Here is a 12,686-nt window from a genome sequence, read left to right as displayed (position 1 = left end):
CGGTGCCTTTAACCACATAATTTTCACAGATGCTAACAATCGCTCATGCCTCCTGGCAAATGCTAACATCCATCCCACACCCTGTTGTTTAGTATTTCACACTCCCCATTATTTGCCATTAATTATGTAGAACAGTACTTTACAGAACACATAAAAAGACAAGATCCAGAATTCCAAGAGCTTACAACCTCCCTGCCCCCAGAGAACCAGGATACGCAGGCCAGCAGTACAGCGCAGGGATACAGTTGGCAAGGGAAATCACGTAGGTGGCTTTGCAAGTAGTAGGTTTTAAAGAAGAATTTGAAAGAAGGGAGGGATAAAATAAATGGCCTAAGGAGATGAAGACAAAGGGAGCAATTAGCAGAGAGGATGCAGAGGAGTGTAAGGAGAGAAGTGGGATGTAGGAAAAGATGAAAGAAGAGATGTAGATACGGGCGGAGTCATGCAGAGCCTTGAAGGGGAGGATGATGAGCAGGAGCGTAAGGACATGCAGATGGAAGCAGAGTTTCTGCATAGGAGTTCTGCTCCCAGCAGGCTCATTCCCCCTTCACCTGAGCCCATCCTCCTGGGTGTGACAATACGCTATCTTTACTGTGCCCAATGGGTGCTACAAAGCAAGGGTTAGGGCTTCAGCTGGGGTAGAAGCAGTAGGAGCAGCAACAAAAGGTTCGGTTTGCTTCCAATAACACAAGCAATAAAAGAGCGAAAGAGAAACACAGAATACGGAATCAGCAGAATCCTTTGTGACTTTCCCCAGGACTTTCCTATGATGCCTCTGCAGCGCTGTAGGGATATATGGTTAAGCCATTTTGCACAACACCCAAAGTCTAAACATTTGTTTAGAAGTCCAGCATCAGAACAGACAAAATTAGGCTCTACTCCTAATAAGAGATCAGCTCAGCAAATTGAGAACTTCCCCCACAAGAAAGAGAGTTTAGATGGGGCAGCCTGGGGGTTACTGATTTTGCTTCAGATTTTAAGAACATTGGCATAAGTTAGTTGGTGTCTAAGGTTATGTTTACGCTGCAAACTAGGAAGTGCAGCAAGTGCAGACAAATCCAAGTTAGCTTTGATCTACTGGCCCCACCCTCCCAGGACCTGGGTACATACTTGGGTGGCCAACACCCGTGCTACCATAGCTTCACTGTTGTTATTATTCAAGGTAGCTTTGATCTAGTTAGAGCCAAGCTAGCTGAGGTATGTCTGCAGGTGCTGTAATCATACCTCCCATGTACAGTGTAGACATACCCTGAGATTCCTTTAGCTCTGTTTACTTGTTCCAATGTATTCATGACCTACAGAAATGATTGGCTGGTTTAGATATAGGACTTGTATTTGTGTGAGCTCCTCCAGAGAGGAAGAGGTTTTACACTCTGGATTCAGGGCTATGTACAGATCAGTTGCTGAGGCAGTACGAATCTAAAGAGATTAGAATCAATTAGTTTAAATTTGGTATTGGAAGTCTGGAACTTTCTCAGTTTTTTCTTGTTGTTTTGAGGCTTTCTTGGTCATTTAGAAGAAAGATACTATGTAAATGGAATTTTTTTTATGAGTTTGATAAACGAGGAATTTGCAGCAGCTGAATTCAGTTACAGACAGATGAAATATAAATGACCTTCATGGTGCTACTGAAGTTAACATGCATTGCTTTGGAGTATTTGATACTGCTGTATGTGAATACACAACTAAATAATGCACGTCACTGTGTCTTATGCAGTTTGCGGATATGCACAACATTGCACACATGCATGAATACTCCTGCTCCCTTACCGAATGCCTGTCATCTGACAGGAGGATCTTAAAGAGCTTTACAACTGTCCTCCCCATTATTCTCATTTCACAGTCGGAGGACCTAACACAATGAGGTTAAGTGACTGGCCTAAAAGTTACAGAGCAAGTCCATGGCAATGCTAGGAAAGTGAACCCAGTTCTCCTGACTCCTGGTCACCGCTCTTATCACCACGCCTTACTCCCGGGAGTAATTCGGTTATGAATAGCACAGTACAGATGAACGTGGCCATGCATATTTATGTACTAACATATATGATGACTCTCAAGTATGCAGACCCAAAAAGGTCCACATGTGCTCACACAACTAGGATTTACATGTGCAAAATGGGCTCCATAGACATACAGCGACCAGTGCAGCATAGAATCACAGAAATGTAGGACTGGAAGGGACCTCAAAAAGTCCAGTCACCTGCACTGAGGCAGGACCAAGTAAACCTAGACCACCCCTGACAGGTGTTTTTCTAACCTGTTCTTCAAAGCCTCTAATGATGGAGATTCCATAACTTCCCTTGGAAGCCTACTCCAGAGCTTAACTAGCTTTAGAGTTAGAAAGCTTTTCCTAATATCTAACCTAAATCTCCACTGTTGCAGATTAAGCCCATTACTTCTTGTCCTACCTTCACTGCACATGGAGAACAATTGATGAGCGTCCTCTTTACAACAGCCTTTAACATACTTGAAGAGTATCATCAGGTTCCCCTCAGTCTTCTTTTCTCAAGACTAAACTTCCCCATATTTTTAAATCTTTCCTCAGGAGGTCAGGTTTTCTACACCTCTGTTAACTTTTGTTGCTCTCCTCTAGACTCTCCAATTTATCCACATCTTTCCTAACGTGTGATGCCAGAATTGGACACAGTGCTCCGGCAGAGGCCCAACCTGTGTCGCATGGAGCGGGACAATTATCTCCCGTGTCTTACATATGACACACCTGTTAATACACCCCAGCAAGATATAGACCGTTTTTACAACTGCGTCACATTGTTGACTCATTCAATTTGTGATCCACTATAACCCCCAGATCCTTTTCAGCAGTATGATCACCTGGCCAGCTATACCCCATTTTGTAGTTATGCATTTGATTTTTGCCTTCCTAAGTGAAGTACTTTGTACTTGTCTTTATTGACTTTCATCTTGTTAAGTTCAGACCAATTCCCTAATTTGTCAAGGTAATTTTCAGTTCTAATTTTGTCCTCCAAAGTGCTTGCAACTCCTCCCAGCTTAGCATCAGCTACATTTTTTATAAGCATACTCTCCACTCCATTATATTGAATAGTACTGGACCCAGGATTGACACCTGTGGGATCCACTAGTTATGCCCTCCCAGTTTGACAGCAAATCATTGGTAACTATTCTGAGAAAGGTCTTTCACCCAGTTGTGCCCCCAATCTTATAGGAATTTCACCTAGACCACATTTCCCTGGTTTGCTTATGAGAAGGTCTCAGACTCATAGACTAAGGTCAGAAGGGACCATTATGATCATCTAGTCTGACCTCCTGCACAATGCAGGCCACAGAATCTCACCCACCCATTCCTGGAACAAACCCCTGACCTATGACTGAGTTATTGAAGTCCTCAAATTGTGGTTTAAAGACCTCAAGGTGCAGAGAGTCCTCCAGCAAGTGACCCATGCCCCACGCTGCAGAGGAAGGCGAAAAACCTCCAGGGCCTCTGCCAATCTGCCCTGGAGGAAAATGCATAAACATACTGTGCAAGTCAGCTCCTAGAGAACAGGCCTGTCTCATACATACAAACACTGTGCTGCTTTACTATCTGGGCACAATACACACCCCACTCCTGAAAGTGTGCCCCTTTAAGTGCCTTGGCCAGTGCACAGATCTGGTGCATCAGTCTCTACCTCGTTACACTTTAAGCTTATACCTTCTGCGGAGAGCTGTGAAGAGATTTTCCTCATAAATTATTGCTAATGAAGGTTACTCCAAAGAGCTTGGTGCCCTCAATTGATCATGAATCCTGCAGTCCCCAACATACATGCTCCATTTCATTAGCTACAGATGGGGCCAGGAGGAGGATATTTTTTTAAAGTAGCTTCTCTTGGATCATTACGGCCTAGTTTTAAAACAGTTTATTTTGCTTCCACCGTTGTTCCTCCCATTTGTCAACAGAGCATGTTCCTGACCCATGTAATTCTTTCAGAAAGCCCGTCCTGTAGGCAGAACATAATGCAGTCTGTTTAGAACGCCTACAAAAAAGAAATGTATGGGGCGTTATGGAGAAGAGCTGACTCAGTCGGGGCGAGGAGGGGAGCAGTAACAAATACCTCTGTGCAAATTCTAACGTAAGAGGAAATGAAGATCTCAGATCTGATCTTCAAGGCAAGGCCAAGAGTCTGCACTTCCACAGAAGTCATTGGGAAACAACATACAAATCTAAAGACAGTCCCTGGTTTAAATTGAAATCTTAGAAGATTACTGAGAAGGCCTTTACAGCTGCATATTCTAATAGTAGCTACTAGCATCTGCACCTTTATGTAAAAATAAGCAATCAAAGATTTCCATACCCGGCCCTCTCTAAGCACGAACAGCGACAGATACCCTCTCCTCTTGGTCAAACCCCAGAGAGGTAATTAAGGTGGCGAGAGACATTTACCGTGACACGGAATGGCGTTGTGGCGGTGGGTTCCATGCTGGGATTTTTCTCCATGACCCCGCTGGGCATGCTGCGCCGCTGCCCGGCCCTCTCTGGGGGGGACTCTGCAAAGGGCACAGAAGACAAAGGACAATCAAAAACACACACCCAATGCCAGAGTAGCAGCAGGACGGAGGCAGGCCACCCCACCTGCAGCTTTCTTCTTTGAGATACACTTGCAAATGAACTGACTTAACAAGCCCATCCTAACCACTCACATTTCTCTCAGTCACCAAGGTGCATGGTTAAACAGCAGGACTTTTCTGCTTATAATGATCGGCATTTCCTATAGAACCTTCCATTTCAGGATCTCAAAGTGCCTTCTCTACGTTCGTTAAACTTCAGAACAGCCCCGTGAGGGAGCCATCATCATTATTCCCATCCTGCAGATGGGTAAAAAGGAAATGCACAGCAGCTAAATACAAACTGTACACAAATCAGTGATCCATGCACATGCAGCTTTGACACTCCTAAGGCAGAAAGCAAGCCTGTTCTTGGGGCTAAAGCACAGAACTGAAAATGAGGACTTCCCACTTCCTTCAGTGACTTGCTTTGTGACTGGGAACAAAAAAGTTACTTGGCCTCACTAAACCTCCTGATGTGTTAAATATGGATAATGGGTTGGCGGGGGGGGGGGGGGGGAGAGAAGCAGGGAGTGATGAGGCTAAATTCATGAGTGTCTATAAAGCGCTTGGGGAATCTCAGAGGGAAGGCTACAGATTAGGGCACACAGTTAGTATTAAAATGTGTTTTTTCAGTTAAATGCACAATCCATAACCCAAAGCACAGTGGGATGCAGGGAAGTGGCCGTATTATCAGAGTGCCACACGATGGGGCCGATTCCTTACACTGGTTCCACACCTTTTCACCCAGGCTCTTAGTTTTGAGCAATAACAATAATAATCTGCCCTTCTTTTTAACCTGCAGATCTCGCAGTGCTCTGACATCCTGATTAGTGGAGCCTTGCGAGATACCCGTGGTACACAACACATCAGCTCCATCTTACAGATCACGAAACTAGCATAAAGGGGACCTGCCTGAGATCACACAGGCAGCCTGCAGTAAAGCAGCCAGAGCACGGAACCCAAACGTCCCAACTCCACTGTCCCCAATCATGGACAGTGGCCTCCCCTCCCTTCTGCACATCTACTCAGACAGGTGTCACACTGTTCACAGGACAGAGCCTCCTCTTCAAATCAACTCAGTGCTCCAGCTGCCAGGGGACACCAGAGAGCTCCCAGGCTGCCCCTGGGCGAGGCGACAGTCACACCTCCAATTGCAGAGATGACATTGTCTAGTGCCTCTCAAATAAAAGGTCCATCGGGTACTGAATAGCACAAGGGAGCGGAGGCTAAACTGGAAGCTCAGACTTCCTATTTTACTAGGACCTAGAATCTCCAGGGCTCTGATTTATTCATGTCCTTTGGGGGCCGACAACGTCTATTAGCCCGATTGCTCCCTTTCTATTGTTTATCGTTACAGAACCACTTAACATCCTTCGTGTGACTCTGCTAATCAATATCACTGGCCTGGAGAAACCCCCAGTGCTTCACCACTTTTGAAAGAGGAGAGGATCTCAACGAGCTATTGTGGCATTTAGTAAACACCGGATCCATGCAAAAACAAGGAGATTTCAGAATGCTACAGAAAACCAGCTTCCCCCTCCCCCCCCCAACATCAGATAGACTAAAGAAACTAATCATGGTGCTTAAACATTTGTGACTATTGTTCTAATACCATGTTTCACAAGCAACATGTCTGCTCACCAATATGACGACACTGCTGAGACCATGGTTGGGAACGACAGGTAGCTTAAAGAAAAATACTTGCTGCAAAGGCAAATTACAGGGTATACTGGGTTATGGGGAGGGCTTTGCTAATTAGCATGCAAAGAAATTTAAAGCTGGGACAACCTATACTTTTGAATGTCTGAAAAAATGTGCCTGAAAAATAACTAGTGTAACTTAGAGGTGCTTTGTTTGCCAATTCTCAGCCTTTACCACACCTGTGATCTGCAATTTGCTGCAATCAGGTCTTGGCAAGGGCTCAGCCTTGGCAAGGATCCTCTCCTTGCTCTTGCCATAGGCTGCTATCAGCTGGGATCCGTGAGAAATGACTAACGGCCGTAATTCCAGTGGGCGCTTGCTGAGCCGCATATTAAACTACTGCAGGGAGACGGATTGTGTCTCCCGTCCTGAATTGAGTAAAATGCCTGATCGGTAACATCTTCATTGGTGTGGGTGCCCATATGCAGCTCCTGAGCTTTGGCCATGTAACCTGTGCCTTCAGCCAAAATCCCAGAAGCAGCTAATTCGCTGCTCTCAGAACCTGTAGCCAAGGCTTCCAATTAGCTAGCTGCCTTCTTTGCAGAAGGCTGTCTCTTGCTTCTCAAGGAAGCAATCAAATCTTTTGGTGTTATCCACTTTTGCACGAAAGCTCTCACAAGATTCCTTTGATCAGACTCCTTTTTTGGATTGTCATAAAGAAGCCACTTGATTATAGTGGTTTCCAAAGTGGGCTCAAGACGACATGGAAATGAAGAGGCTGCTTTGCATTTTTAATGATCAGAACTATGAACAGGCAGATTAACAATTCTTCTCATGTACATGGCTGGAGAACAGAGCAGGACGATTAAATTGAAAATAGCAGCAAGAAATCCCTTGCCCCCTCCTCCCTCTCGGGCTGCTATTCCAATGCAGAGCCGAACACTCCCAGAGACTACAGCGCAAAGCCTATAGCACCAGTTGCTCTTTGTAAGTGTCACAACACTTTTGACTTGCACCATGGTGGCTTTTCAGATCAAGTTGCACAATTGTCTCCCTTTTTCTTTATAGCCCCTGACTCTGCTTCATCTTCTAATCGCATGGGGCAGAACTCTTAGGAGCAAAAGAAGCAGATTAGAGGTGGGCCAAAAAGACTGTTTGGATCTGGGGTAAGTTGAAACAAGGACTAGGGTTTGGAGCCAGATTTGTTTGCACTGAAGTCTCATGAGCTGTTCTCACAAGATCTTACCCCAAGATTTCAGTTGCATACAATCCAAAACCACTTCCATCTTCTGATCTAAGCCCAGAACCAAAACATACAGATGGGTTAGGATCACATTATTTTCCAGCTCCAATTTCAAATTTGCAGCCAAGTTTCCAGTTTTGACGCAGTCCGAGCACTGTTTGTATCACAGCAAATGCAAAGGGTTGGGCACCCCCCGGATCTCAGTGAAGAGGCTAAATACAGCAATGGGAGGGAGGGGTTTCGTTGGGAGGAGATAATCGCCCCCCCCCACCCCGACAGATAAGGATCCTTCTTACTGTCAGAAGATTATAGCCAAACCAATTGTATGTGGTGGAGAGGAGCAACAAAGGACGGTTTGCATTTGCTCCTTTCCCCTCTTCCATCCCCAGTGCTAGCCCAAGGGCTACTGATCAGGAAAGCCTTGCGTGTTTCTTACCCACCCATACCATGGTGTTTGGCAGGGATATTACATCTACCCATAAATGAACCACTGTCACCAGCACCTGTCCATACGAAGTGCATGGTTACATTTGCCTCCCTGTCTCTAGGAGGACAGAGTCCATCTTTGACTTTACCTCTCTCCTTGTTACTTGCTTCTACTGAAAGTTCCTTCTATTGCGTCTGCCCATCTGGAAATGGAATAGCCCTTAGGGATGGCCTGGGTACTACCCTGTTTCCCCGAAAATAAGACATCCCCCGAAAATAAGACCTACTTCCAGTTTTGCCTCTCGCTGTAATATAAGACATCCCCCGAAAATAAGACCTCCCCGATAATAAGGCCACCCCAGAATATAAGGCCCCGAAGCTCCAGGAAAAATAAGACCTCCCCTGAAAATAAGACCTAGCGCATCTTTGGGAGCAAAAATTAATATAAGACACTGTCTTATTTTCGGGGAAACACGGTAGCGACTTGACTGGGGGGGCAGAGGGGGAGGAAGCAGTCCTGTTATTCCTTCTATAGGAGTGAAGCACACAAGACAAAGGAGGACTCCTGGGTCCTATTCTCAGCTCTGTCACAGACTCACGTGGACCTTTAAGCACTCTGTTGCTCAGGTTCCCAGTCTGTAAAATAGGCTTAATACTTGCCTATCTCAGAGCAATGTTATGAGGCTTCATTAATTAAAGTCTGTAAATCGTTTTAGGTCCTAAAATGAAAGATTCTATGGAAGAGGTGTGTGTTATTACAGGCAGCTAACCGGAGTGACATTTACAGAAGTACTTAGTATTATCAAATGCCACCCGCTCCTCACCAGCTACTGAGTTTCTATGTAAGTTGGATATCATCCTTCAGCTCGTAGAAATACTTGGATTATACCTTCATTTGACCATTTATTGGCTCTAGATCCAAGGTGATTTGGGGGCTTAGACACACAGTATCTCGGGACACTATTTGCTGTCCAAAAGTGTTCAGCATGTTATTAACTTAAAACCTCCAAATCTCTCCTTTATGACACGCATGGCCTGAGAAATCACTGAAGTAACAGTCTACAAAGGAGGATTATATGTGCAGGCAAACTGGATCTGAAAGACGATTCCTCAGGTGTAATGGGTAAAGCCACATTATCATGGAGCAGAGATGCCAGTGGGCAGACATGGATAGCAAAGAAAGCGATGGCTTTCGTGTTCACTCATGTTTTCAACAACCTTCCTTGTACTATCCAGATTAAAGAGGCTGGGAAGCATGTGAATGAGCAGCAAGCAGATTTTCTGCACTTGCTCTTGGGAAGCTGGGTCAGACCTAACAAACAAACAGCATTGCTGTTCCCTTAAAACCTCTTAGATGCAACAGAAAAGGGATAAAAAAAAAAAAAAAATCACAGGGGCGAAAATGAATTTTTGTTGCTACCCCACCTCAGATTATTCATTTAATTTCCTTTTCGCCACTGATGGCCTGCCCTCCTTTTTTCTGCTTGTTTCTCAGCTCAAACGGCGATAGCTAGACCACTTTACTCATCATCAGTTTCACTTCTACTACATCTTAGCAAAAGGAGCATGGTTTTTGCATGTCACCTTGCACTCCTCCTTCTCCCTCACCTCCCTCTCCGTCCACCTGTGACATCTGGTCATAAACCTATACTGTCAACTCTCTGGGTCAGAGCCTGATCCTTGTTTGGGGCTATGTGCTGCTGTAATTATGGAGCAGTGGTAACGACTGTCATAGTTAAGGCAGATACAAATAGACAACAACTTTCTGGTTCTCCTACATTCTCCATTAGCACAAGGCTGTGATGTGCTTGGCTTTGCAACACTGCCAGGGAAGATAATCTAAAATAAAACTAACTTCCTTAAAATTTATAAAAAAACTGACTGGAAAACATTTATCCCAAGTTATTAAATATATATAAATAAAATGATCTGCCTCCCCCTGTGTATGAAACTTTTTTAAGCAGTGGAGGTAGGAACATTTACTGTCAAGCCAAGTTTACTACCGACAGTATTAGGATGATGCTAATTAATATAATAATAATACTACTTAGCACTTCATAAACATTAATTAATTTAGGATCGTCAGGCACGTGCCTACTTCTGAAGATTATTTCTAGACTGTAACAAATGGATTTGATTTGTTACCTAATCCCTGGTGTTTGAATTAGGAAGTTAACTAATCCTCATCACAGTTTTTATATCCCCAATTTTCAGATGGAGAAAAAACCATAGAGCAGTTAAGCGATTTCCCCAAGGCTTACAGGAAGTCAGCAGCAGAACTGACTGTGTCAGCAGCTCTGGGGTCCCAGGCTCATGCTCAGCCCATTCAAGAAGGCTGCTTTCTTAACTGTAATTCAAATTACCCAGATACTCTCAAACCAAAACAGCACATGTAACACATGGCCCCAATATTAATACTGTTCACTTTCCACTTGACAAGTCTTATTTTCCAGTAGCATCACCTGTTGTAGGTCACAACTAGTCCAAGAAAAGGTCATCAGAATTACTCTCTCACTGTTAGGAATGAAATTTACTGACTACTGCTACTTGCTCAAGTGTAGCATTCTCAGTTCACTTCCCTGAAAGCCCCATGTAATTCATGCTGAACAAGGTTCCAGGAGCCAGCCGATGGAAGAGGCAGACCATAAGAACAAAGGAAAAGCTGGAATTACTAACCGACAAGCCGAGACTTCCAGCAAGTTCTCACTTGGACTTTCTGATATGAAACTGTTCTGACTTCAAACAAGAAAGGGAGGCACAAAATCTGAATGCACGCCCGTAAAGTTAGCAATAAGAATAATCTCCCTTAACTCACCAAAAGGAAACGGTGCTCGTTAGCAACCCCTATGCCATGACACTCCGAACAAGTCAGGAATAAGAGATGCAGCAGAAATGATGACTTCATCATCTTCTACAGGAAGAAAGTGAAATATGACTGGAATGCTGGCTGGAGAGGCACAGCAGGAGGTAGGGAGCGGAGAGATGTCTTTGCCAGGACTCTAATGCTGAAGTGCTTTAAGGAATGGAGACTTTAGAGGATAATAAAACTCCAGCAGGTCATCTGGAAATACAGAAGAACTACTCAAGTCCATTAGAACTGGAAATGGACATGGGAAATACAATCTATGCAATGCTCATGAAAGAGTTAAATACCCTCTTGCCCTTTGGGTATGATCAGCCAATGAAAGTTTGTTATGGTCACCTGATGCGTCATTATTTTGTCCCCTTGGCAGAATGTTTTGATACTCCATGACCTGCTTTGGAGACTTAAAGGGGTGGAGTTTCTGTGAAACCAGAGGGAACTGGAATTACCTGTCTCTTGTTCATGCTGTTTAATTACACTCAGCTGAATTAATCTCATCATCTTAATGAACTCACATGTTTTTCTTCAACTAATTTCTGCACCATTTAATGACTCTTTAACCCAACCACAACAGGAGAGAGGAGGCAGCACATGTAGAAAGAACTGATATACTCAGAGTGGCTCAGATAACCATTTGTTGGTTGAAAGGGACCCCTTAAGAGAAGATGTCTCTAGCATCGGTGTGATCCTGAATAAGAAGCTACCAGTTGAAGAGGGGTTGGGAGACAACCCAGAGAGCTTTAAGGGGCCCCATGACTCCAGATGAGAGGTGCAACCTGGGGGGGCGATGGATGTTAAAGACATAGCTAAGAACGGTTGTTAGGGCAGTAGAAGAAAAATGCATGAGAAGTTTTAAAATGGACAGAATGCCCTGGGAGTAAAACGAAGATGGAAATGAGTATGTATGTGTTGGGTCAACTCTCTCCTTCAAGATTTGGAGGCAGAGATGCACAAAATGTCTGAACTCTAATGGATAAGGATCAACTAAGAGCTCATGAAGGATTTCAAAAGTGCTGTTATCAAGATCTTCCTGTTTCAATCATGGATTTCTAAACTGGATATTCCAGGACTAGAAATGCTGTACGGATGCAAGGTGAGCTTCCTTGCCCGACCCCCTAGAGATCTACAAGTTGAACCCTTAATTGGGCAGTAATATCGATTTTTATATAAAATGGTTGAAAATCATTGTAGTTTAGATCAGTTAAGGACTTCCCTTGAAAATTAGATTTAGCTGAAGTTGCTGCTAACGAACATCCGGAATGGATATTCCCAGGGATAATTAAAGCCTTTCCTAGAAAGTTCACTGCCACTTTCTATATTAGAATAAAATTATTTCTCTCTCTCTCTGGGCATCTTAAGATGTAAAATGGCCTTTTGTAAAGCACAATGAGCTCAGAGCCTATAATCTTGTCTCTCTTCTATGCTGGAGTTGGCATCCCACTCCCAGTTCATTTAACGCCTCACTTAAAGATTTCGTCTTTCACGTTCTCATCCTTTCACTATAATTTCAGAACAATCAATGATGCGTTTTGCAGCACTATGCCTTTTTAAAAAGTGCACCTTTCACATAACCATTCCAATGGGACAACAAGAACAAAGTCAGGCCATTGTCTGACACCCTCATTTATACGGACACTCAGCCAATTATTGTTACAGGGAACTGAAGTAACACTGCCCCGCACACCTAGTCCCCTGGGCATGTTAAATTATTTATTTAATAAATTAAAGGTGTCCCTAGCCTCTGTCTGTCAGAGGGTGGAGATGGATGGCAGGAGAGAGATCACTTGATCATTGCCTGTTAGGTTCACTCCCTCTGGGGCACCTGGCATTGGCCACTGTCGGTAGACAGGATACTGGGCTAGATGGACTTTTGGTCTGACCCGGTACGGCCTTTCTTATGTTCTTATGTTCACAGATCTCTCTGGGTACTCAGCTGGTGTCCCTTACCTT

General features: G+C 44.2%; 1 protein-coding gene across 6 annotated transcripts in view; it reads right to left on the bottom strand.

The window, feature by feature from the left end:
- Positions 1-12,686, bottom strand: part of DAB2IP (DAB2 interacting protein) — a 316,132-nt gene that overhangs the window by 220,571 nt on the left and 82,875 nt on the right. For 5 of the 6 annotated variants that reach the window (XR_003899889.1, XM_024211147.2, XM_024211152.2 and 2 more), the window contains exon 2: positions 4,400-4,503. Coding sequence is in view for 5 of the 6 variants with exons in the window: in XM_024211147.2 (XP_024066915.2) it covers positions 4,400-4,468 (69 nt within the window). In the remaining variant the exon portion in view is untranslated. Of the gene's footprint in view, positions 1-4,399; positions 4,504-4,656; positions 4,682-12,686 lie in introns of those variants that run through there. The other variant, XM_024211148.2, reaches the window with a different exon arrangement.

The sequence above is a fragment of the Terrapene carolina genome, unplaced genomic scaffold (genome assembly GCF_002925995.2).
Source record: "Terrapene carolina triunguis isolate 2854851 unplaced genomic scaffold, T_m_triunguis-2.0 Scaffold238, whole genome shotgun sequence".
NCBI classification, from domain to species: domain Eukaryota; kingdom Metazoa; phylum Chordata; order Testudines; family Emydidae; genus Terrapene; species Terrapene triunguis.
Note: the sequence above shows the minus strand (reverse complement) of the source record. Positions and strands in the feature narration are given on the sequence as shown.